Consider the following 27145-nt stretch of genomic DNA (forward strand, 5'->3'; position numbering starts at 1 on the left):
GCTGAGAGGGGGAAGGTTGGACTCGGGTTGGACTTAATGGTCTTTATAGGCCCCTTCCAACCCTACTATTCTATGATTCTATAAGGTAATAATAATCTGTGTTTGGAAAGCCTGCAATCTTTCACTCTCTACACCCCCATTCCTCGTTCCCCTCCCAAATGCCCTTTCTGGGAACCACATAGGTCAGGAATGGGGAACCTATGGCCCTCAATATGTTCCTGGACTGCAACCCCCATCATCTCTGACCAGCTGCTCTTGTGGCTGGGGCTGACGGGACTTGGAGTCAAATAATATCTGTGGGGCACAGGTTTCCCACCCCTAATGTAGGGGAATAGCACTGCTCCTGCTTTAAGGAGCCTATGTGACATCACCAGCTGTTACTCCAATGCCCTCACACAACTCAGATCTATGCAAACACCTCATTTCACACTAAGGAAAAAGGTGCAAACAGCCTTGATTAATAGGCCTCGAAGCAAAGGGTCCAGAAAATTTTTGTGGGCATACAACAGTGAGCAATAGGCAGCTTGCTACTGTCAGAAAATACTGGGTAACAGTGAAGGACTCTGGGAAGAATAAAGGTATTCTCAATATGGCTTAAGGGAAAATAAATGCTTCGCGTTATGCAAACACACCCATCTCAGGGCCAAGTTTCTATACACGCTCCCAACATTTGATGAGCATTTCACTAGTGATTGATTCTACTTCTGTTATCCAAGAGGAGGGACAAGGAAGTACGGAGAGCTCAGAAGGCACACTTTCTGAGCACTCGGAAGTCCATCTCAGGGTCCTTCTGGCTCTTGAGGCTAGCAGTACAAACACAGTTTCTGCCCTGTGTGCCTGGAATAGGACGTTCAGACAAACTGTGGTTTGCTGACTTGTGAACTCATAGCAGAAATCACGCAAATGCACATTGGGATGACCATGCCAAAAGTAACACAGAAAGTGACTGTCAAGGTTCCATTTATGACCTGGACCCCCTGAGCAACTCCTTAAGGATCTCTTGCCTCCTTAAGAGTCCCACCTTCGTTCTTTTAAACTCCCCCTTCCCAGTAATGTTGGGTTTAGGCTGTAGACATGGGGTGACTAACACTCTAGACACAGGGTTTAACCACAACAGTTGACTAGTAGATTTAAAGCAAGCAAATTCCAACTAAAGGTATTTACACAATAGAGCTGGGTGATACGAAAGGCATTAAAAGAAAATAAAAGTTGCAAAACGTAAGTTCCTTTACCCTAGCTGTCCTTAGACTTTTCTAGGCTGCTTCTTCCCGCTCTCCCTTCAGACTCTGCTCTCCCTTCAGGCTCTGGCTGTCTCGCTCTTGCTCTGGTTGCAGCTTGGTCTTTTTTCTGTCCCTTACTGGCTCTCTCCCCCTCACTTTATATACCCTCCTCCCTCAAAACTGAAAGTACTGCTTCAAACCTGAAGAAATAAAACTCAAGTGCAGATGAAACTGACACTAATCTGGAGAAATGAAATGACTCCTCTCAGAGTTATCCCCTCCTGACAGAAAACTCCAGGCCTCTAAGCCTGACCATTTTTCCCTTTGCCTCTGTAGGCCTCAAATCTTCACAGTGGCCCACAGTGCTTGCAGGTGTATCTTCTTGATAGCTAAGGAGGATTCTGATGAGGACTGGAATCTTGGGGCGAAGGTAGGCAGAATTAGGAGTTGCAGAAGCAGTTTGTTTAGTAGTGCTTTTGCTGCCCCCACAGCACGGGCACTTCTCGTAGTGTTACACTGAGCTCTGAAGGGGAACAAACAAACTGAGCTCCTGCATGTTTTTGTCACAGTTTCAGGTGGAACTGGAGGAAAGCCAGTTCTCCTTCCAACACTGACTGTATTTTGGCTGTGAGGGGTGTCTATTGGCTAATACCCATGTTATCACCAGCATGACCCCTCTCACCTAATCTTTAAAAAATGTTTTGGTAAGAGGAAAGATGAAAACACACACACACACACAGAGGCATACTTGCCTATAAAAGCAGTTTGAGAGCCCATCTGTTACACAAGAGCAGAGGGAAGACTGAGAGGTTGACTCAAGTGTTCAACTTGCAGTGTGTATGCTTGTACCTAGATTTGCAAAGTCAGGTTCACGCTATGGAAAAGAACCCGCTGACACCACTAAAAAACAACTACAGGATGGAGCCAGACTAAGTTAGATGAGCTTCGGTCCCACTGAAATCAATCAGACACATTAGAAATGCTTTCAGTCATAAGAACAGAAGAAGAGCTGTGCTGGATCAGACTAAGACCATCTAGTCCCACTTTCTCTTCACACAATGGCCAACCAGCTGCCTGTGATAAACCCACAAGTAGGACATGAGTGCAACAGCACCCTCCCTCTCGTGTTCCCTAGCAACTGGAGTACAGAGGCATTCTGCCCTGATCCTGGAGGTACCATAAAGCCATCATGGTGGCTGTCGCTATGTCTTGTGGTAGCGAATTACACAGTTTAATCGCTACCACAAGATGCAGTGAATATCAGAGGCAGTATGCCCATGTACACCAGTACCAGAGGCAGTATGCATGTGTACACCTGTTGCTGGGGAACATGGGCAGGAGGTTGCTGTTGCACTCATGTCCTGCTTGGGGGTTTCCTATGGGCAGCTGGCTGGTCACTGTGTGAACAGAATGCTGGACGAGACGGACCCTTGGTCTGATCCATCAGGGCTTTTATTTATTTATTTGTATTTATTTATTTAAAATATTTGTATCCCGCCCTTTATCAATAAAATCTCAGGGCGGCGTGCAGATAAAATCAATTTAAACAGTATAACTCAATAAACAATTTAAACAGCTAAAAACATATTAAACGATTAAGCAAGCTAATACCAATTAGAAAACCTAAACCAATAAAACCGTTAAAACAGTGTGCAACTTTAGGGAATGCATTTAGCCCTCAAAGGCTTTGGTGCAAAGCCATGTTTTTACTTGGTGCCAAAACAAAACCATCATCTGCGCCAATCGGGCCTCCAAGGGAAGGGTGTTCCACAACCGGGGTGCCACAGCAGAGAAGGCCCTCTCTCACGTCCCACCATAGTGTATGTCTTGCACTGGTGGGACGCAGAGGAGGGCCCCTCCAAGAGATCTCAACTCTCGGGCAGGCATATACAGGGGGAGGCAGTCCCAAGCCACTTAGGGTTCTTTTGTTCTTAGGCACTGTGTAAAGAAGTCCCACCAATTTCAATGGCAATTAAGTGCCATTAGCATAGTCTGCATCCAACCCTATGTGTCTTCACCCTTGCTTTGAGAGCTCAGACTCTCAGGATGCTGAATGTTGCATTGGATGCTGCATCCTGCCCATAAGCCACATGGCAGCGGTACCTACCTGACCCCAGGAGCGGGGATTCCAGACTAAGGCTTGGAAGGGTTGCAGCATGGCTGAAAGTCCGTGCGGATCCGCCGATGCTGGAGCTGACCAGGGATCCCCCAGAGAAGGGTGAAGAGGAGGTAGCTGTGGACCCAACCAGCTGGGCGCCTGGGACTTCCTTGTTCTTGCTACCTTTGGGCCTCCCTGGTCCGTGCTTGCTTTTCTTACTGGCCTTGTGCTTTTTTTCCTTCAGGACCTCCCCCTCCTCCACACTGAGGGACGGCATCCGCTTGTGGCTGCTTCCACCGCTGCCGCCACTCCCCGCTGGCGGGCCGCCGCTCGCATTGGAGGCCTTGTAGTCCACAGGGGAAGCATCGCGGCCCCTCTGCTGGCTGGCGGCCGAGGTGGAGAAGCGCATGATGGAGCCAAAGCCCGAGAAGATAACCTTCTGCTCGAAGATGTCGCCTTTCTGCCCTTCGTACAGCGGGGAGCAGTGTGCGGAGGACGAGGACGAAGAGATGGGCTTGCGGTATTTCTCTTCCTCGGGTGGGGGCTGTTCGAGCTTCGGGAAGGTTACAAAGTCCTGGGAGAAGGGCAAGGAGCTGCATGAGGTACCTGAAAGGGGATCAAGGGAAATCCTGAAACCTACAGCAGGCATGGAGAAGAGGCATTCGAGCCAGAGCTGTCACAGATCTGAGACTGTTTGTTTGCTCATAAAGTGCCTGAAGTGGTGCAAGGCAATGCCGGAGATGACGGCGTCTTCCTGCCTACTGAACGTTTGCCAGTTGGCTGACAAAGATTGCAGTAAAAAAGTCAAAATCCACCTCTTTCCTGAAAACTCTGGCTTCACTGCCTAATTCTTCGCCTCATCCCCAAACGGAAAATTAGCCTTCATATGGGTCATGATGTACATTCACTTTCATATTCCTTGTTACCCTCCAGCAGAACAGCATGTGCAATAACAAAAACACTGAGCATTTATGCAGTGGTTGTTTAAGTACTCAAAGGATTGCATGTGCATCAGCACTTATTAGTCCCATTTTACAGATGGGAGGTTGAGGCTGAGAGAATAGTGGCTTGCCTAAGGCCACTGAAGAAGATGGCAGAGGTGGAGGGGGGGCTCTATTAACTTTTCAGTGCAGGTGACGATTTCTTCATTCACTCGGGCTTTTCGGAATGTTTAGTTTTGACTGATGGGTTTATCCAAGAATAGCTCTGGCTACTGGGCAGTATAGAAATGTATTCAGTCAGTCAGTCTGAGAGCCAGTGTGGTGTAGTGGCTAGAGTGTTGGACTGGGAGCTGGGAGATCCAGGTTCTAGTCCCCATTCAGCCATGGAGGCTCACTGGGTGACTTTGGGCCAGTCACAGACTCTCAGCCCAACCTACCTCAAAGGGCTGTTGTTAGGATAAAATGGAGAGGAGGAGGATTATGTAAGCCGCCTTGGGTTCCTTAAAGAGGAAAGAAGGCGGGATATAAATGCAATCAATCAATCAATCAATCAATCAATCAGTATGCTACCCCAGCCCAAAGAGCAACCAGAGACCAAGGAGAACAGATCAGCACTGGTACAGATGGACACTGTCTTTAAAAAAAACCCAATATTCTGTGCCAATACACAAGCTGAATCATGCGACCTACAGGAATGATGGAAATTTGCACAGATTTTCTTATCTTGCATAATCTATTCAGATTCTGCTAGTCACAGGGTTGGTGAGCAATGCAGGCTGTGGAAACCTTAACCACTGACCAGCTCCACCCTACCCACCCCAATAATTGGAATTTCAGCTGGGATCGCTCATACACTTTGATGCCTTCCTCCACACCCTTAAGAACTAGAAACTTAAAAATAAAATAGAACTCCTGTCTGAAGTTATTAGGATAGATGGGCAGTGGATGAGAAGGTGAGGAAAAATAGCTACACAAGAAGGGCAAGGAGCTGTGTAATTCTCTGAAGACTTACACACCGTTCAGAGCTTTGCTGTTCAGTGATGAGGACTAGAGACTTAGCTGTTCTAAAACAGAGCCAGTTGGCCCTGGCCAACTGCCTCGGTGTGCTCCACTGTCAATCTGACCCTATCAGTTCTCCCAGTTCCTTCCCAGTTCCTTCACCTGTAGGTGGAAATGCCCCACTGGAAGAGGACGAGCCAAAACCCGTTGAGCTTTTCCCACTTCCGGACTTCTTGGCCTTGTGGCTTGTGCCATGGCTTGAAGACTTCTTGCCTTTCACCTCTGACCTGATGACCTCCGAGGTTTCTTGACTGCTCTCGTGGTGGTTGGTGGAACTCTGCTGAAGTGAACAACAGCATAAGGAGAAAGAAAAACAGCGTGTGTTGAAGTTGATATATCACACCTATTATATACAAGTTCTAACTGTTGGGTGCGTGGGGTAAGATAAAGACACTCAAGATGAACATTATACCTCAGATTGTTTATGTTATACTTGGGATTCTTCTATCTATACCTGGCAAATATTTTCAAAAACTCAATGCTCTGTTTTGAAAATTGGGGGGCAGGGGCGTCTTCCCCATCACAAATATCCTTGAAAAGATGCAGCTTCAGATTAAAGAAGGTGGGTTTGGCTTTCAGGATCTTGCTTTATATTGTCAGGCCTAGTTGTTGACCTGTACTAAATTTTGGTCTTTTCCACTTAGATCAGGTTTTCTACCTTGGTCAGTTTTTGAATCTTTCTGTCTGGACCATCTCTCTAAATGGATGGCATTAGGTTCTTGGCACATTAAAACAAACAGGGTTCCTCCCACAGTTACGGCTGTTAGCGACCTGTGGTGTATAATGTCACATCAATTACATTTTGATCCATTTTCTCTTGCCAAATTGACTCTATGGGGAAACCGAAATATAAAAATGGGTAAGAAAATGTTGTTGTGGCAGACGTGGATGGTTACCTTGGATCAACGAGTAGGTGCTGATGATGAGTTTTGTCATTCTCGGCTTTGTGTGCCAAATACTATTTGCCTGCTACAGCAAAATGGCAATAATTGCAACATTTGTTAGAATCTAGGCTTGGCCCTGCTGCTTTTACAGCTTCAGAGCTTCCTTTGCTATTGGAAGCTGTGAATGTTTGAGACCTACAGAGGCAAAAAAAGAAAAATGTCAGGCCTAGAAGCCTGGGTTTTTTTGTTGGGGGGGGGTAACCCTAAGAGGAATAGTTTCATTTCCCTGGTTAAGTTTCATTTCTTCAGGTTTGAAACAGGACTTTTGCTTTTGAAGGAGGAGGGTATAAAAAGAGAGAGTCAGAAAGACCACAGTAGGAACAGCAGAGTCAGGGAGAGCAGAGCATGAAGAGGGGGCAGGAAGAAGCAGCCTGGAGAAGTCTAAGTGCAGCTAGGGTAGAGGAACTTGCATTTTTGCAACCTTTATTTTCTCTTAATGCCTACTGTATCATTCAGCTCTATTCTGTAAATACCTTTAGTTGTAATTTGCTTGCTTTAATTTAACAATAAACTGTTGTGGTTAACACCCAGGTGTCTGAAGTGCTAATCATCCCACGTCTACAGTCTAAAGCCCACATTATTGGGAAGGAGAAATTTAAAAGCAGGAAAGTGGGACTCTTAAGGAGGCAAGAGATGCTTAAGGAGTTGCTCAGGGCGTCTAGGTCATAAGGGGAACCCTGACAGAAGCACTTACTGAGGCTGATCAGTTATATCGACCCATGATCCATGTTTATAAATACTTATTGGTGAATAAATATGATACACAGGGTCTTAAGCAGGAATGCATTGTCCCATTTTTGCCACTTTATTGACTGTTTCTGAAGCATCTACAGATCTCAGGCTACATCTAATTCAGCAAAAACTCTTGTTTCATGTCTATTTGATGCCACATTGTTTCTTTAGTAAGGGTTTGTCTAAGTTGGTATACTTCTGCGTATTTGGATATCCCCCAACTATGTTGAACCCACTACCTTGTTTTTGGGTGGCCCCATTTTGCTTCCAAACTGATAGGCACTCAACCACCTGAGTTGGTATTAGAGGGAATAATGTTAGATACAGGCCCCTCCTTGCAGGACCCAAATATGGGTTCTTCAGTTGCAGCCAATACATAGTGCCTGAGGACCAGCTGAACTAAGCCTACTTCCACTGCTCTTTCAGGCATATCTGATTAGTTCCTTCCTAAGCCAGCTAACTGGCTTGAAGTCCTACAAAATAAAATCTTCCCAACTCATGTCAACCTCAGACCTTCTGTGACCTCCAAATGGAGCAACATTGAGCGGTTCACTGATGGTTCTGCAGCCAGCCACTGACCCACCCACAAAATAAGCCACAACGTTCAGAAAGACCCATAGTTGGGGAAGAGAGCTCTAAAAGGACTAGAAGCTTAATGCTGAAAAGAATGAGTAATCATAAGGGCTTCAGGGGGAAGACAAAAGGCGAAGAGCTTTCAAAGTGAGAACTAGAACCTTGATGTTCCTATGAAAAGCTGCAGCAATTGCGGGCGTCTCTGAATGTGCAGGGGTTCTAAAGAATTCCTCCAGATGACATATACTCAGAGAAAATAAGCCTCCTCCTCCGCATCATGCAATGCAAAAGCAGTGATACCTGGATAAAAATCTATTCCATTTCCCCTGCTATGTTTAATCAAGCCAACACTGTGCAACAGCTGGGAACCTAAAAATGCATTCCAGATGTGTCAGAAGTACATGGAAGAGAGAGGGGTGAAAATCCAAAGCGGGAGGCCTGTGCCTTCTCTGGGCACGCAACTCCTGGGATGTTAAATGTTAAGCCCTTCTGATTTATGGACTCAGGGGGATCCGTGACAATCCATCTGAGTTTCTGCATCTGCCAAATGTGGGGAGGCAGAAAGGGGAAGGAGCATGGCAAGAGCAGCACAATTATGCTAAACCCTCATGGGTAATGCAAAAAACAACCCATATTCCAAGCAGGTTCAGCCAGCATGCTGACCTCACTAACCACACCTCTGAAAGAGGAGCCCCAAGAATTTCCTTCCTCTCATCAACTCCTCTCTCCTTGCCAATATATTTTGGAGCCCACTCAGGACACATGCACGTCACAGGTGAGCTGGGAGAGGCGGGGTGGGTGGGAGGGAGGGGGATAACCCAGAATCCACATCAAAGGCTTTCTTTTTAATCCATCAGGCCAAAAGATGATGGAGTTAATAATAACTTACTAACGCCAAGCAACAACTTGACTCAGAAACTGGATCTTGAATGGAAAATTCATTACCGTTTCAAATAGCCAGCAGTTAAGCAGAAGGACCCAGATGTTTTCGGGGATTACTGGCAAGAAGTTTAGACATTTCAATTTAAGTTTGAACCCAGGCAGCCAACATATGAAACAAACTTGTCACTACTTTTCTCAAGTGGTGCCTCCTCCATATCCCTTGGCTGGGAGTCGAGAACTAGGCATCAGAAGAGCCAGGCAGGGAGTCGAGAACTAGGCATCGGGGGAGCTAGGCAGGGGGTCGAGAACTAGGCATCGGGAGAGCCAGGCAGGGGGTCGAGAACTAGGCACTGGGACAGCCAGGCAGGGGGTCGAGAACTAGACAGACAGACATTTCAGACATTTCAGCCATTCACCCTGCATGAGAAGTCTTAAAATAGCCTTCCCCAACCTGTTGTGTGCCAACACATGGCCATGCTGGCTGAGAATGATGGGGGTTGTGGTCCAATACATCTGGAGAGCACCAGTTTGGAGAAGGCAGTCTTAGAAGTTTCCCAACTTCCCCCATTCTACAAGGTGCTTCCACACCCTGACTGGCTCCCAGCCTTGCATTCTGATTGGCCAAGAATGGCCGCAGCTATATGATTCCTTCCCAATTCACGTCACCCCCTTGTCTGCAAGCCAGGATCTCCTCGCTCAGAAGCGATGGGGCCCCTCTCTCCACCTTCCTTGGTTGCTTCTTTCCTTTGCTAACAGATTCCCTCCTGGGATAAAAACAACCAAGAGTCTTGTGGCACTTTAAAGACTAACACATTTATTACGACATAAGCCGTCACTACTGAAATGGTCTCGGCGATAAACGTTGATGCGTAGAGTGACTGCCATTTGTCTGACCCAGCTGCCAGCCCCAGGCCCTCGGCCAGTTGGCTTATGGCCAATCAACTAGGCATCTGGTTGCAACTGGAATCCTTCCAGCAGGGGCACAAAACCAGTCACCACCAGTTCCTTGACTTTTTGCTTGAGCCCTTTTGAAACCTTGTCCCCAGACTTTCTGGAAGCTGGTTCATCCTTCTCCTTCTCTCTTCTTTCTCTGGCCTCCAAGTCATGAGATCAGCAGTATTCAGAAAGCAAATAAACAATCCATGAGGGTTTAGACAGAAACACACACACACACACACACAATAAACTACCTGGAAAAAGTATACCTGATTCTCAATCTATCCACCCACTACTCCTGCACGCTCTGTCCTGCGAAGCAAAAGAACATTTCCTGTGTTCTGGCGTGTGAGATGAGCTGCTACAAGGAATGACTGAGACCAGAGGAAGCAAGTGAGCTAAATGCAGTGGGGGGGAGCAGGAAAAACTACTGGCAGCAGAATTGTGTGCCTCAGATTAGACTAGGCCTTCTGATAGCAGGAGGAGAGAGAAAGAACAATAAACAATCAAGCCCTGACGAAAATGTCCCCCCCCCCACTGCATACAAACAAAACAAAAGGGATGCAGTGAAACAATTAACAAAAGCCACAAGTCACTGAGTGAAGAGCAGTAGATGGGTAGAGATTACTTCTGTTAGAGGGGGCTGTCCATACTTTTTGGAACAAAGCAACCCAACCCCACTCCCCATATTTAGGAATTCTGTGTCACCCCAAACACTGCATAGACTGACCTGAGTGGCAATTTACAGTGCTCAAAAGCTGAACTGATGCGAATCACCTTAGCCTAGTTCTCACTAAAGTGGTCAACCCAAGTCTAGGTCAGCCTTCCCCAATCTGATGCCCTCCAGAACTTTTGGATTACAATTCCAAGGATTCCTGGCCACTGGCCATGCTGGCTGGGGTTGATGGGAGTTGAAGTCCAAAACATCTGGAGGGCACCAGATTGGGGGAAGGCCAGTCTAGGCTGTGTGTGCACATGTCAGATGATCAAATGGTCCTTCATACACAGAAAACCAGTATGTCAGGGAAAAGGGTTAATGCAGACTGCAGGTGGGAGATCACATGATCAACTGCGTCTACATTATTATTATTTTTTAAACCCACATCTGGAGGGCACCAGGTTGGGGAAGGCTACTCTAGCATGGAGGACTATTCAGGCAGGAATGTCAAGTTAGCGATTTTGTAGAAATCTGCAATGGAGTCAAATGAATTCGGATTTCTATGAATCTGACTTGCTGATTCCACAGGAGACTGGCTTTTTCCGAGTCACGTGGATTCCGTGGACTTGTGGACCAGTTTTTCATGGGGGGGGGGATTTGCGCTACTCTGCATTAGTGCTAACACGCATTAACTAATGCACATTAGCGCAAGTGTGCATTAGCGCTAATGAGTATTAGCACAAGTAGAATGAAATTCTGGTAAAAACAATCTGATTCTGTCAAAGAGCGGATGATGGAATGAAAGGCACTGGACCATCTATGAAACACAGAGGGAATGGATTAAATGAACTCCATACATCCCTACATCTAGTGTGCAGAGTTGTGCAGACACACAGTCGTAAGGCATGGGAAGTTCTTCTGGCTTGCTCTGGAAAACCACCACCAGCCTCTTTCACATGAAAGGCAGCTCTGTCGGAAGGCTGCAGCTGAGGGAGGGAAGGAAACAAGGATTGCCTTGCACTCTGCTGCTGGGCTTGAGTCTTACCAACTTTGCGCCCCTCCTTTCTCCAGCAGCAATAGCAGCTGCCGCCCTCCTGCCTAAGATCAACTGCCACTGTGGCAGAAGTTAAGCGAGAAAGGACAGCGATGCTGGGGGAATGAGCAAGGTGGCAAGAGCAGATTGCACACAACAGTCACAAAGGGAAGGGGCCTATCAACAGTGCCTATAACAGTGAAGTACCTGGAGCCAATTCGCTTCTATGGCTCTCGGGGATGCTCGCTCCCTACCCCTGGAGTTACCAGTATCTCTAAATGCAGCCTGCTTCTTGTCATTGATAGAACTCAAAGGGAGCCACTGAGTTCACTGAGACAGGTCTACTAGCAGAGATATATGAGAAATTCATTTCAGTTCTTTTTTTTATCAGGATTTACCCAGGTCATACTGAACGTGGACTCAAATCAATCTGCGGTCAAAGTCTGTACAGTTCTGAGCTTGCAATGTGATTTGAGGAGCCCCCCACAAAGTGTTTGGCGGCGTGCGTACATTTGGAAAATGTACATAAAAATGTGTACTTTTGAGAAATGCACACAAAGACTCTTTAATCAATGGGAGAAGAATGCATGCATTTCAAAGATGTGCACAATTGATGTGTACATTTGGGAAAATGCGCATGAAAAAAGGCACACATTTTTATGTGAAAAGATAAAGAAATCACAATCTGTTATGGATGTAAGAAGGAACAAAGTTTGAGATGGAATTTGGGAACTTCAACGAACTTGCGTTTTGCTTGTATGCATATCCCTAACTATGAACTCAGCTCAGTCGTAGTACTCAACCGAATTCCTGGGCTCAGAATGTGCTCAGAAGCACCCTATTCTTTAATTTGAAGTGTGTGCCTTTTTCATCTGGCTCTGGTTGGTTGATCTTGGGGTTTTAGTAGAAAGCAAAATTGATCCGACAAGCGCGAAGTCTTCCCTCCACTGCGCAATGCCAATGGTGTCCTTCCAGGGATCTCCATGGCTATGGGTTTAGTTTGCTGTCCACTTTGCCATGCTTTTTACTGGAGTCAAATCTGCTCCATCTGGAGACATGTGGGGCTTGAAAACCCAGATTATCCCAAAGCTGGCCTGGGGCTCTCGGCAGGTCACATGGCAGTTTACTGGAAATTGTTTTGGTGGCTACTGGGTGGAGTCTCGTCCACATCATCGTTTAGAGAGCCTATTTCCTCCCTCCCACTCTCACCTTGTTCTGTCCCTTCTGCTTTCTCTTGCCAGTGTGTGTGTTAGCGCCCTCACCCTCCCCGTCCTATGTCCAACCCTCCCCATACAATTAAAAAAAAAAAATTCCCTCTAAAACCACAATAGCACGATAGCGACAGGACTAAATGCAGAGGCCCACTGCTTTCATTTTACTCGGGATGCTGGAACCATCAGGTGGAATATTTCTTTCCTGGGGGACGTTGCCCTTTCCCTATTTTTCCAATGGAAGTAGTTTTTCCCATTCCCATTGAGAAAATCCTCAGGAGAGCAGCAGCGACCCCTCACATTACTGCAGGAGTGGGGACACTCAATCTGTTTAGGTAGCCTGCTTTCAATCTTTAACATATCCCCCCCTTCTGTACATATTTACTCAAAAGTAAGAAATAAATTTTGCTCCCCTGCAGTGAAAGGGTTAAAGGATAACTTTAGTAACTTGCCCTAAAGTGCTCTTTCACTTCTCTGATGCGCTCTTAAATTGTTATTGCAATGTTGTGCTTCCTTGCTGTTCTGTAGTTTCTCTGTTATGTGAAATCACTTTGCATTATTGCTTTATCACAGTAACTTCTCATTGCGAGCAGGGGGAAAGAGAAAGGGAGAAAGGGGGGTTGGAGGCAATAGGCAAAAGTGCACACATGGAGAAAAATGGGGTGGGAAACAAGCCTCACTCATTGGTCTCCCCACCTTTTTTTACTCTATATCCACGCACCCCATATCCCACTTTTAAATAACTCCACTCCCCACCAGGCGGCTGTGGTTGGTGAAACTGGAGCACTTACTTTGGGTTCACGATGTAGCGGCAATGTGCTATTTCGACATTGCGCTTTTACACAGTATTGACTTAAGAGGGTTCTTTTTTAAAGTAGAGGCTGCCGAGCAGAGCACACCTATACTTTGGGGGGGATGGCCGCCAGAGGTTAGTGGTAGGCAAGGCGAAGTAAATATCATGAGGTAGCTCAGAACTCCTGAATGGCCAGCTGCAAAATGGTGGAAACACAGGGATGGGAAACACTGGGGGAATGCTTCTTGACGGGGCATTCACGGTCAGGTGAATGACACATCCCTGGGCAGGGCTATCGTGCTGAAGTAAATACGGAGGGTTGGTACACACCACAACAGAAGTGCAGACAAGCTGAATTAAGGAAAAGACTCAGACTAAAAGTAGTCACAGAAAAACCAGTTTTTCCACGAAAATCTCTGGGATGGCTGTGGGATGGCCACGACATCATGTGCCCCAAACGACCTCCAAACGCAGCTAACTCGCAGCAAATCCCCCGTGGACACCCCCCCTTGAGAACAACTCTTCCTTGCTCCCAGAGCCACGCTGTCCACCTCCCCCATGGCCCCTGCAGTGTACTTGACCTCCAGCCACTCTCCCTTGCAAGCCTTGATATTAAAAAACATTTTAGGCCACCCTTCATAAAGCTTTAATACAACATGGTTTGCAATAAAATCAAGTGATAAAGAAGTGCAACACCACCATCATTTAAAAAAATCCACACAAATTAAAAATGGGTGGTGCTGCTGAATTCCATGCTAGCCAAGACTCAAAATGAATTTAGGGGACCAGCATCTCTGGTTAAAAGCATCTCAGGTAGCAGGGGTCAAAAAAACTTCCATCTGAAATCTTGGAGGGCCGCTGTTAGTTGAAGTAAACAAAGCTGGGCTAGATTAGGGCTCCCCAACCTTTTTGGACCTATGGGCACATTTTGGAATTTGTTGAACTGCTGTGGGCACCACCACAAAAGGGCTCCCGCGAAGGATGTGGCTAGTCACACAACAGCTGCTGTGGGGGCCTGGCTAGTCAAAAGAGGTGCAGGGAGAGAAAAAGTGAGGCTAGAGGCTGGGAGGGAAGGAGAAATAGCAAGGCAAAGGGATCGTGGGGAGAGAAAGAGTGAGGCTAAGGCTGGGAGTGGGGAGAAACAGTGAGGTAAAGAGCTGGGGCGGCAGATAAATAGTGAGGCTGGGAATGGAGAGAAACAGCAAGATAAAGGGATGAGTGGGAGAGAAACAGCAAGACTAGGAAGGCAGGAAAAGAAGAAGGCTAGGGATGAGGAAGGGAGAGAAATAGCAAGAAAAGGGGTGAATGGGAGAGAAAGAGCAAGGCTAGGGGCTAGGAAAGGAAAGAAAGAAGAAGGCAAGGGATGGGGAAAGGAGAGAAGTAGTGAGGAAAGGGGTTAGGAGGACAGAAAGAGGAAGGCTAGACGCTGGGAGTGGGGGGAGAGGGGGGCAAAGGGGAAAGGTCTGTGTGGACGGAAGAAGATTGGGTGGGACCAAAAAGCAACTCTTTCCTTCTTTTCCTGCCCAGTGAACAGCTGATAAGCAGCGGGTTCAGGTACAGGAAGGGGAACCTGGAGCCCTAATATTTTTAAGGTTTTTTTTTTAATTAAAAATTAAATTTTGAAGGGGGCAGGGAGTGGAGAGCTTTGTGGGCACCTTTGGAGTTGCCTGCAAGCGCCATGGTGCCTGCGAAGGCTCTGTTGAGGACCCCCGAGCTGGATGGGTCAATGGTCTGGCTCAATGTAAGCTCTCTCAGCCTGAGGGCTGAATTCCATTTCAGGAAAGCTCTTGGGGCAGGCATCCCAGTGGTGGGTGGAGCGGAAGGCAAAAGGGGCAGGGCAAAAATACCAACCTATTGTAGCTTACCGCTCTTCCTGCTGGCAAGGAAGCCTTAGGAGAAGCATTTCAATCTTTGAGGATGGGGAAAAAGCTCTGCCAAAGTCGGGAAACCAGCAAATGATAGGTGGCTGGGGGAAGGGGTGGGCCAGGGAAGGGGGCGTGGCCATCCGGGGAACCCTGGAGAGCTGGACTAGAGTCCCTTGACTGGAGGTTCTGTACCCCTGGGCACGAGCAGTGTCATATGAGAAAGTTAGGACAATTCCTGCCTGCAGGCTTCCAACGTAATATGAAAGAAAAGGAAGAGGGGAAGGAAGGAAGAGGAGGGAAAGTAGTACGGGCCCAGTACAGTCCCTGGCTGCAAAAGCAATAGCTGGTTCTGGGTCATTAAACTGATCCAGCAGGGCAGTTCTCAAGATCCTACAGAAAATCCACCCCACCCCACCATTACAATGTAACAAATAATAAACAGAATAACGGGCAATAGGCTTCCCTTTAATGGAGTCGAAAACATGCCAGCCCACCTTAGCCGGCTGCCTTGCTCTGCCTAATAGCAGGGCCACATCTGCCTATGGAGCAAGGAACAAAGTAGGCAGAACCAGACTGTCATAAAAGTATCCTATAGCTGAAGAATATATTGGTCTGGGAGTTGCACAGAGGAACAAGGAATGGTGGTTGAGCAATTTGCAAATCAAAAGCCCTTTATAAATGATTGCTAGTATTAATCATAATAATTTAAAATTATTTGTTGTGAACTGCTCAGACTGCTTCCACTATTGGGCAGTATAGACATGTAATAGATAAATAATAAATACATACATAAATAAAAATTTGTCATCTGCAGGTTGTGCAATGAGATGCAAGAAAATGCATCCTTGAACAGAATTTGCAAAATACACGCAAAAGCCCAAACAAGTGACTGATAGACAAAAAGTGGAATCTAGCTGCCTCTGATGGGTGCAAATCAAACATACAGAGAAGCATATCAAATTGTATAGAAATATATTAGCCAAATTATGGAACCTCCATGTTCTGAGGCATGACTAGGGATGGGGGAGAAGTTTGTTCAGTTTGCGTTTTAATGCAGACTTGCCTAAATCGCACTTACTGTGATACTCACACTTTTCTTAACATTGCAGTGCAGTTCTCCAACCAAAAAATGCGTACAGAAATTCATATATTGGTGAAAATAACATATAAAAATGTGTTACATTAGAGAAAATTGCTTGCAAAATCTTCATAGATTAGGCAAAGCTGCATACAAAAATGTATGTATTGGGGAAATGCGCACAAAAATGTGTACAAATTTTCATTCTGCCTTTTAAGGTTGGAAAATGAGAAATGGAGCAAACCCCAAATAGAAAGATTCATCCATCCTTTGGACTGATACCTAGTTGCCAGACGCTAGGTATGTTCAACAGGAGATGTCTCCCTGACCTTCTGCTTGTGAGCTTCCCTGAAGCATCCAACTGGATAGTGCTGGAAAAAAATGCTGGACGGACAGAGCAATCCTATGGCTGCTAGACAGCAACTAGATGGCCAGAGGATATATTGCTTTCTGGGAGCCAACCTCCCCCGCTTGGCACCCCCGCAGCTAGACAGCCAAAATGGGCTGTCTAGCATAAAATGCAGGGCGGCTGAAGTGTGGCGGGAACGATCCCCTCTGTGCTTCTCCTGCCCTGCATTGGATAGGCAGTCGCCGCTGAGTTCGGAGGCGGCCACCTATCTGAATAGGATTGTGCCCTAAATGTGTTCTTGGTCTAATCCAGCAAGCCAATTTTTGTGTCCTTATATGTGAAAAGCATAGGTGTGCATGTGTGTAATCAGGGCTTAACTTGAGATTGGGAAACAGTTCTAGAAGGGTTTTGTATGTATGTGTGTGTGTATGTAAGGATAGTGCTCTGAGAAGTGTGAAGCAATCATGAAGAAAAGAGCACCGCTGAGCACATATAGAGTATTCCTCCCGCCACGCTGGTATAAGCACAACTAACCCACAAATATCGCTGAGAATGGGCCACAGAGCTTTCAAGTGAGGCAGGGCAGGAAGACTCCCAGGCATGCTTGAACTGTAAGCATTTCTCATTTTGGAAAGTAAGCCCTCCTTAAATCTCTTTCTCAGACTGGTTTTATATCCAAAGGGATTGAGGTCAGCTGGAATCTCGGGTGACACTAGAAAACCCAGTGGGAACTCTGCCTATGGCATGAGAGCATCCAATTAAAATACTTCTTGCTCCATCACAGCCTCCTGACCTGGATTATTATGAAGGCTGGGGAGGGAATGTTAACCAAGGGAAGCAGATGAGAGAGGGGTGGGGGATGGATTTGGAGAGCCAGATGCTGGAGGCTTCCTGTCGTTGGCACTGTACTGAATGCCTGTCAATAAGTAATCCGAAAGTTTGCCGCTCGTGCAGGGGGTGAGGGATATGCAGGAGGCATCCAGCACTAAGTGAAAGGATGCTGTTTTGGGCCTGGCCTGCACATGTCGCACGATGAGGTGGTGGGATGGGCGGCACCGCTTCAGGCAGCAGGTGAGATAAGCCCATTTTTTAATGCTCCCCTCCATTAAACATTCCCTGTAAACAGAGAACTGGCATGACAGGCAAATACCTTTGCTCGCCAATATGCTAGTTTTCTGTTTTCAGTTTTGTTTCATTTTTACGTGGGCAGGGGGAGGATCAAAAGCGGTATTCCTCACCTGTATACTGAAATGGTATGGTCCATTCTACTACCTCATTCTTCTCTGGCATGGCTAGGTCAGGGCCTCACTTCAACTACAAGTCGAGGGAAGAGAGGTCAGTGTATGGATCGCGCAAGTTAAACGGATGACAGAGTAACACGGGAAGCTGCCTTGTACTATGTCAGACCGCTGGTCCATGTAGCCCAGTATTGTCGACATTGACTGGCAGCAGCTCTCCAGGGTTTTAGGCAGGAGTCTTTCCTGGCTCTACCTGGAGCTGCCGGGGATTGAAACTGGGACCTTCTGAGTGCAAAGCAGGTGCTCTACTACTGAGCTACGGCCCGTCCCCTCGCCTTCCATGATCAGCACAATGCAGACCAATCGAGGCACCACCTGTGGAGACAAAGCCCTTTGGTCCTGCTCAAGGATGGAAAAGTACCACATTTGTTTCTCCCAGCATTTATAGATTCATAGTAGCTCATTGACTGGTTCCAGGGCATAGTCTGAAGACACATGAGGCAGCCACTGTGCTGAAGCTAAGCAGGTCTGGGTCTGGTCAGTGCCTGGAGGGCAGACCACCTGGGAACCGCATGTAGCCACCTTGAGTTCCACAATGGAAGAAAGGAGGGATATAAATCTAATAAATAAATAAATAAATAAATAAATAAATAAATAAAATCCATGTAGGGATGGCTATGTTCTGTTTTTTCACTGGTCACTCTGTGCTCCAGAGTCCAGACAGTGCTCTGGGCCCCATGGTATGTTTTGCTACACAACCTGACTCTCCTCACTGTGAAACTCTTGCTGCCACATGACACAGAATTTATCTCAGAGGAGTCCACTCTAAAATAAATTCAGGGCCATGAAGTGGTAAGGATGTCACAGCTAGGGAAGTCATGTGCTGGCTGGGGCAGGGCCAGGAAATCACATACAAAACTCAATGAGAGCTGTAACATTTCAAGGCAGCTGACCTGTCGCCTTCTTCCACCCTCCGTTATGCCACCCCCGTCTCTCTGGGCTTCTTCACACGGCGCTTTTATCCTGCTATTGAGATTGCTCACTCACAGAAATTTGCAGGCCCTTTAGATGACGCCGTCAACCTCCAGGGCGTCTCCGGCACTAAATGCCCTTTGTTCCATTTTTAAATAGATCGCAGATAATGAGCTATCAAATTATCCCGCTTGTGTTCCCTCTGTGAAAAAGGAAAAGCCGCGAGAAGAGGAGTGAGATCAATGAAAGATAATGGAAGATTCAGATATGGGGGGAAAGTGGGGGGAAAGGTGGTGGTGGGGAAGCACGTGAAAAGGGAGTCCATTGTGATCCTGCATTTAAAACGGAAGCAGAAAGCCCCATTTTAAATGTGGGATTTTAGGCTGGTGTAGAGATGCGCTCTCTCTCTCTCTCTCTCTCTCTCTCTCACACACACACACACACACACACACACAACTGTGGGTCATGTTTTTATGACGCCCTGATTAAAATGTAGTCAATCCACCAAATGCCAGATAAAACTGCTTCACAGGCTATATTGTCCACAGTTGCCCACTTCTAGCTTAATGGATAAACAGCAATGGATTAGGAGGTTAACTGCTATCAACTGTGTGATAATAATACTTAGAATGTACAGACTATTTACATCAGTGATCTGAGATAAGGCAGACAAGCGTTGAGGGTCAGATGGGGCCCTCCTACAGGCGTGTTAGGCTCATGGGCCAGAGGTTCCTCATCCCTGGAATATAGCATTTCCCCTAAATTCACTGTCTCAATAATCCTTACAACAACCCTATATAGTAAACCAGTCTCATTATTAACTTTGCCCTATAATGTGTGTGTGGGGCTGGCGGGTGGGACAGGTTTGAGGCTAAGAAATAATGAATTGGCTATGGCTACCTAGAAAGTTAATCGCTGAGCTGAGATTTCAGTTAGGATGTAAACAATTGGGGCCTGCCATAAAATGTTGCAGTGTGGAGTGCTCCTGTCCAGGGTTTCAGCCAGCCAGTGAGCTACGCCCTATTCCAGGATACTCCATTCCATTCCGCCCCTCCCCCTTGGTTTTCCATCTCCCCTCCCCACAACAGACACTCTGCAACAGGCACAACAGACACTCTGCCACCGACTGTGCTCAGTCCTCATTGGGCTGTTTGGGACATGCTCCCCACTTAGGGATTTCCCCCTAAAGTTTTTTTTTCTTTGGTACTTCTATAAACCTTGGAGTTCTCCGAAGCCTGCCAATACTGATCTTGTGTATGGATGGGGCCATTTTGGCGACATAAGGATTGGCTCTTGGAGAATTGAGTTCAACTATATCTGTGTGTGTAAACCTCGTGGAGATTTTATTTCACAGCCTCGCTTTTGAGCAGCGGGTTCTAGCAGCAGACCGTGATCCAGTGGATAGATGGCTAGACTTGGGTTCTACTCCCACAACAGCTAAGGACACACTGACTGGGTTCGCACAATTGCCACAGTGGGTTGCAGCGTGTGCTGGGCAGCTTTTGAATATTCAAGTTGCAACCGCAGCTTGTTGTGTCAGCCAAAATCGGCAAGGGTGGGTTGTTGGCATGGTTAACAAACCACCCAGATAGGATGGAGTATGAAGAATTGCCACGCTTAATTTTTAAAACAACAACATAGGAACTGCTTAGCTGGATCAAACTGAAGCTCAGTATCCTGTTTCCAACAGTGGTCAGTCAGATGCCTTTGGGAAGCCCACAAGCAGGTCGTGAAGGCAATCGCCTTCCCCGGTCTTTGCCCCCTGCCCCAAAAATTGGTATTCAGTGGCATACCACCTTCCAATATGGAGGTTCCATCAGCCATGGTGGATAACGGCTGTTGATTGACTTATTCTCCATGAATACATCTGAACCCGTTTTAAAGCCATCATTCCATCCTGTGGCAGTGAATTCCACAGTTTAAGAGCTTTTCTACACAAGGCTGTTAATCAGCTGTATCTACTTTTGGTTTCATCGTGGAATTGAGATCCGAGCACTACACAAGGAGATCTGAGCACTTCCTTTCCTGCTACATAATCTGTAGAAGGCACTGTGGTATAGCAGAATAGTGCAAATACACAAGAGGAAATCGTGCTTTCTTTCACTTTCACAATTAACTGCTGCATTTTCACTGCTGTACAAAAACTTGCCGAAAGTGCTGGTTAGACACAGAAGCAAAACTGGAGGGCCACAACATTATCTAAAGAACCTGTAAACAATCACATGTAGGAAATGATGAGCATACGACAAATGCCTTCTGTAGAAACACCCTTCATGTGCACAGTGTGAAATGGTACTTCCTTCTGTCCGCTCTGAACCTGATGCCACTTGAAGTCATTGGGTGAGTCCAAATTCTAGTATTATGAGAGGGGGGAGAAAACATTCTCTTTATCCATCTTCTCCACACGAGTCGTAGTTTTCTAAACCTTTCTCATAGGTCTCCATAGTTATCTTCCCTTCTAAACTACAAAGCCCCACATGCTTTAGCTCAGCCTTTCCCAACTGGGTGGCCTTCAGATGTGTTGGACTTCAGCTCCTATCATCCCCATCCAGCATAGCCATGCTGACTGGGAATGATGGGAGTTGAAGTCCAACACATTTGGAGTCCAGCCGGTTGGGGAGGAGTGCTTTAGCCTTTCCTCACTGCAAAGATACTCCAACCCCTTGATCATTTCAGATGCCCTTTTCTGTACTTTTTCCAGGATTAGGTTACCCTTTCTGAGATGGGACAAGACATCAATGAGGAACAGAAACAAGACTGCTCAAAACACCAAGATGGAGAGTACCTCTCTCTCTCTCTCTCTCTCTCTCTCTCTCTCTCTTCAGCTTGCTTTAAACCTAAAGCTGGAACTGATTTTTGCTTAATAGGCTTCGAAATAACCTACTTGTTTGCATATTGGCACAGAATACCAACTCAGCTGCCTTAGCAACTGTGCCTCCAACTCTCTCTTTCCCAGCCAATCCAAAGGAGGCAATTGGCATTGTTGGCAGTGAGCTGTAAGCCCAGGGCTATGCACTTGCTCTTGCCCTTTCTTTAGCAACAGGAAAGCGGATTCCCGCGCATCTTGGAAGGCTGCATGGGTATGCTGATCCTGCTGAATTCAGACTTCTCTGAATTCAGAATTCAGACTGAAAGAACGCTTTTCTCATTTCTTTCCTAGAGGCTGATGAATGAGGTTAGAGTTTTTTTAGACATCTACACTGGTCACCGCAAGAACGTAGTTCCAAATACTCTGGCGTGTCTTGAGACCACAAATTGCTGCACATTTCCTGGCAAGCCTTCAAGTCGTTGCTTTTTTTTTGTCAAGGATGTGGCAACTGGCATTTGTCAGAGCATAATCAGTTTCCCCGTTCACAAGACTACGACACCACCACTGCCAAGCCTGGTCAGACCAACCCTCCAGTTGAGCCCAAGAATATTTCTTTTTGCCAACCATGACTTCAAAATAGTGGAATGTTGTACACTTGGCTATCACCAATAAGCACAGGCGGCAGGGGCAGTGTATGTGTGTGTATGTGTGCGTGTGCGTGTGAGACACCTTTCATGGAAGGCAACTTCACACCCTAGCCCAAACAGTGCTGGCCCAAGCCATTTGGGTGCCTGAGGTAGAAAATCAAAAAGGCGCCTGCCCTTCCCACTATTTAACATGGAGCAGGACCAACCGGGAAAATCTCCTGCATACGCGCCGGTGAAACTAACTACCATACTCTTGCACAACTCCTGCATATTTCAGTGGGACTTGGGCAGGAAAACGTCCTGGTGGATTCTTCCCCGTGTTCATTAAGGTGTATGCATGGGGTGAGGTTGCCATCTCCACCTAAGGTACCAAGATGGACTGGGCTGCCCTGTTTCAACCACGGCCCCTTTCCTCCACTGCCCACATGTGACTAAGTTCTGATGAGGCTTAAAAAAAAAGAGGAAACAGTGGGTTAATTGTCTACAAGCCAAGCTAAGCAGCCAGGTTTTAAGTTTCACTGAGACCTTGAGAATAATCTTCTTAGCATGTCAGCTCCAGACAGCTCCCTGAATGGGGCGACTCCATGGGTGATGAAAGAGAGAGTCTAATTGCACTGGTATAAGCCAGGAGAACATTGGGGAGGGGGAGTTCCACCACCTGTAAAGAAGCAGCTACAGTCTTCCCTATATGACCTCCTCCAAACACTCCATCCCAGAAATGGATATCCCATCATTCCTTGCAAGGACTGAGAGAAAATGGAGGCCAATGAACTCAAGAAGGAGCTGCTATCCAAGTATCTGTGTCTAGGAGGTAATTCTTGAGAGATCAGAGCTGGGCCTGTTTGTCAGGGGGGATTCATGTATGCATGGGGGTGCCTGGCCTGATGGATCACCAGGAAGGTAAAAATCCTAGAGGAGTAGGTACCGCTGGGTAACTTGTGTGCAGACAGACTGGTATTTAGTGGGGTTATCAGGGAGCCTGGCCTAGAGCAGGGTCTGTAGGAACTTTTCCAAATATCTGAGATGCAGTTCCCGGTTCCTGGTTAATATCTGCATCAGGAAATGTCTCAAATCAGGTCATGACCTTGCCCATAAATCTTTGAAAGCTTGCAGCTTCCCCATGGAACCTGAAGAGCATCATTCAGAACTGGAATAGTCCTCAGAGAACGGGACTGGACTGCTTAAAGGTTTGTCCTTTTTAAAAATTTAGAATTCCAGTAAGTCGTACCAACTCACCAAATGGTCTAAATCAGCCTTTCCTCATGCCAGCGCCTTCCAGATGTGTTGGGTTACAAGACCCATCACCCCATAGGCTGTGCTGGCCAGGGTTGATGGGAGGTGTAGTCAAACACTTTCGATGGGTGCCAGGCTGGGACGTTTCATCTAAATCTTGGACAGATGCATTTCCCAGGTTTTGGGCATCCAGTGGCATTTCTCTCTCCCTGCCCTGCATTCAACTGCTTGGTTGCCTAAGCATCTGTACAGCAGCAATCCATGCATGAGCAGTCCTATCATATACGCCCCATCTGGAAATGCTCTGTACAGTCTAATCAATGGAAAGTTTCCTTAGCTTCCACATCTACTATTTCTGTAGATTTAAAACTGAGGCTGACTCGATGGTCTTATAAGCCCCTTCCAACCCTACTATTCTATGATTCTACAAAACTGGATGTTCCGTGTATATTGGACACCACAAAGGCTTCTTAAGAAGAAGCGGGCTAGCTCTGCCAGATGCTGGCGATGTAATGAGGACAACGCCTCATTGAGGCGTATGATGTAGGCATATCTTGCAGAGGCTTCTTTTGGTTGGAAGCCTTTGCTTGTAGAAATTCTCTTCTTGAAAACTCTGTGATAATAGCAGATATCCATGTGTTTATAAATTACATCCCTGTGATGTAGGGAGTAACAGACAGACAGCAAAAGTGGGTACCGAGACCCCTTACTGTTGCAAAGAGACTTCTACTTCAAGCTGTTAGGCAAAATACTCACCACCTATCATTCAATGGACTGAATATCTTACTGCTCTTGCTACATTTGAACATATCTCCTACAGCCATCAATTTCATATGGCAGATATAGGGACTGCTTATATTAACATATATATATTTAAAATGGAAGTGTTAAATTCCCCCCTCCTGTTTTTTTTTCTTTTTTCATATCAAGGGTGATGTAAATGATTACTGTGTATGGATCTGTTTTATGATATGGTCTTTCTTTCCTTCCCCCCACTTTTTGTGGTCATTGTTATCATTGTATTTGCAAATAAAAGATCATCTATCTATCTATCTATCTATCTATATCTATATCTATATCTATATCTATATCTATCTATCTCCGCGCCACACCTGCTCATAAGCATTGGTAACTGATATAGCTCCATTGGGAGCATATGCTGGTCCAGGAAACAGGCGGTGCTCCTCAACTTCTACCACATCTTAACAGTCTGGGGGAAATTTAGCATGTGGCCACAGATATCCAGGCTGGTTTGGTGAGGGTTGTGAATCTGCCAGAGGGCTGGCATTCCCATCCTGGCTCTTCTGCCTGGCGCACAGGCTTGGCTTCAGAGGGTAGAATGGTTGGGCGTTCACCATGGCCCCAATGTGCTCCTGACAGTACAATCGCTTCTGCTTTGCACAGAGTACCCAAGAAGATCTCATGCAGCCAAAGAGAATTCTGAGTCTGCATGTCTTGCTTCTCCCAGGCTAGGGGAGACCACCACAGGTGCTGTGCCCGAGACTTCCAAAAACCTAGAGCCAACACTCCTGCTGGCATCCTCTCCCTCCCTCCCAAAGACATTGTCCTTCCTCCTCGCACCGTCCTCCTTGCCCCTTTTAAATCTCCACTCCCCACATCTCGAGTGATGTCTTTTAACCTGATGGCAAATTGAGACTAATCCAACTGGCCCGGATATCCAAAGTCTTCGTCATATGGTGATGACCCTCCTTGGGGACTCATCCGCATGAAGAATGCAACCTGGAAGCCAGGCCAGGCACAGATACAGCTGTAGCTACTTGAAAGCAGATGGTGTGAAATTTGTGGGAAATGTGCTGCCCGCAAGCTGAGGAATCGTTGCTAGGATCCTGCAGCTGAATCCCTGGATGGCTTTGGTCACATGTTCTGTTCTGTATATGAATGTATCCCAAGGGATATTCAGTGAACATCCTGTGGATGTGGAGACACAGCCTTAAAAATGGCTGTGACTGAGCAAGGGGCTGAGTGGTGGAGTGGTAGAGCTTTGCGTGCACAAAGTCCCAGGTTCGATCCCCGGCATCTCCAGGTAGGGTAAGAAAAATTCCTGCCTGAACCTCTGGCGAGCCGCTGCCAGTCAGTGTTGACAGTACTGAGCTAGATGGACCCGTGGTCTGACTCAGTATAAGGCAGCTTCTTATGTTCCTATGAGTGCTGATTGTTGCTGAACTCTGCACATTCATTCTTGACCCTTCGCTTCCAAGCATAGGAATTTTTGTTCCTTATTTTGCTAGGCATGCAAATAGGTCTGAGATGAGGGTGGCGATTGGTGCAATGACTGCTGATGCCACAAAGGCAGATGCCTTTGAGATGCCTCACTAAAGCAGTGACAGTCCAGCAGGCAATTCCAAACAGGAAGAATATCAGGGAGGGGTGTGTGTCCCTCTCCCAGATGAAAGATTGCAGGTTCCCCAAACACAGTGTGTTATCTTCCCCTCCCTCTAAGCTTTCTAACAGTATCTTACCCACCAACACTGGCAAAGCAGTGGAGACAGACAGACTCACAAATGAATGGGACATTATGAGATTCTAAATCATCGGTTTAAACTGTTGTTTCATCTGAATGTTATGTGTTTTTGAATTCTAATTTGTTTGCTACCCATGTTATGTCAAAGGGAGGGACAGAAATGTAAAACAACAACCAACAACAACAACAATTAATGTTTATAATTTAATTATACAAATTACTGTTAGTAGTTGTAATATTAATAAATCTTTTAGTCCTCAGTCTGAATTGAAACTGAGCCTAAGCATGTTGTAAATGCATCTGCTCATATTCATCCCCAAATACTTTTGCCTCCTCCCTCCCCTTCCCTCCCTCTGTTGTCTTCCCCAATGATGAAATTTAGATTTAAAGCTTCTTGGGGCGGGGATCTGTCTTTTTTGCTCGTTCTATTCTGTAAAGTGCCATCCATGTACATCAATGACACTTGAAGAAATAATACTAATATTACTACAAATAAAGAAAATTAAAATAACCTAGTTCGTGCATGTACAGATGTACAAGCAAGCATGGGCACGTCTTTGAAACTACAGTTATATTCCCCAGATCTGAGGACTGGTGTTGTCTTATGTGCTCTGTGGAGGGTTTTTTTAATGTGTTCATTTTGAAACCCTTCATAGGCCCCAAGGAGAAATTGGACTAATTCCGTATAATCCTGACCTGTCTCAACACCCGCCGCCCCACTTCTTGCCATTCTATCCCTGGGCCTCTTGCACATCTCTGTGGCCTCCCCTTTGTCCTGACCTGAAGAGATATCCTGCTGTTTGCAGTTCCAACTCTGGGCCCCCTAACAGGTTGTCTAATGCTGCGGCATAATTTCTTTAATGGCCAATTTTAACCCCTTCTTGGAGCCATACTGGTGGTGGAGTGGAAGGTACCGTGTGGAGATGCTCAACCCACTCCTCAGTATCTAAGAATGGACATTATTGTAGAGGCTTATAAGATGAGTAGTGTGGGGAGAGGAGACAGACAGAGAGAGAGAGAGGTGGTGTGTGTGTGGGGGTGGGGAATTATTCTCTTTCTCTCCAAAGTCAAAATAATTCCCAGAAAAGCAGCAGTTTTAGAATCAGAGTGCATATTTCACCTATGGAACTAATTGACTGTGGATGCCATGAGACAGCCTTCTGGTGCTCTCCAGATGTTTACAGCCAAAGGGCTGGATGCGCCTGATCTCATAAGCTAAGCAGGGCCAGCCCTGGTTAGTACTTGGATGGCAGACTGCCTGGGAATCAGGTTTCCTGCACTGAGCAGGGGTTGGACTTAATGGTCTTATAGGCCCTTTCCAACCCTATGATTCTATGAATCCCTAGCATTCCTGAATATTGCTGGCTGATGGGAGTTGGTCCAAAACCTCTG

General features: G+C 46.5%; 1 protein-coding gene across 7 annotated transcripts in view; it reads right to left on the reverse strand.

Annotated features, from left to right (window-relative positions):
- Positions 1-27145, reverse strand: part of MLLT6 (MLLT6, PHD finger containing) — a 145367-nt gene that overhangs the window by 25843 nt on the left and 92379 nt on the right. For 5 of the 7 annotated variants that reach the window (XM_084804712.1, XM_084804715.1, XM_084804711.1 and 2 more), the window contains 2 exons: positions 5421-5598; positions 3328-3924 (listed from right to left, as the gene is read on the reverse strand). In XM_084804712.1, coding sequence (XP_084660838.1) covers positions 3328-3924; positions 5421-5598 — 775 coding nt within the window. The remainder of the gene's footprint in view (positions 1-3327; positions 3925-5420; positions 5599-27145) is intronic. The other 2 variants (XM_084804714.1, XM_084804713.1) reach the window with 1 other exon arrangement.

This window comes from Heloderma suspectum, chromosome 6 (genome assembly GCF_057233095.1).
Source record: "Heloderma suspectum isolate Gila_16-S chromosome 6, 16-S_ref, whole genome shotgun sequence".
Lineage (NCBI taxonomy): Eukaryota > Metazoa > Chordata > Lepidosauria > Squamata > Helodermatidae > Heloderma > Heloderma suspectum.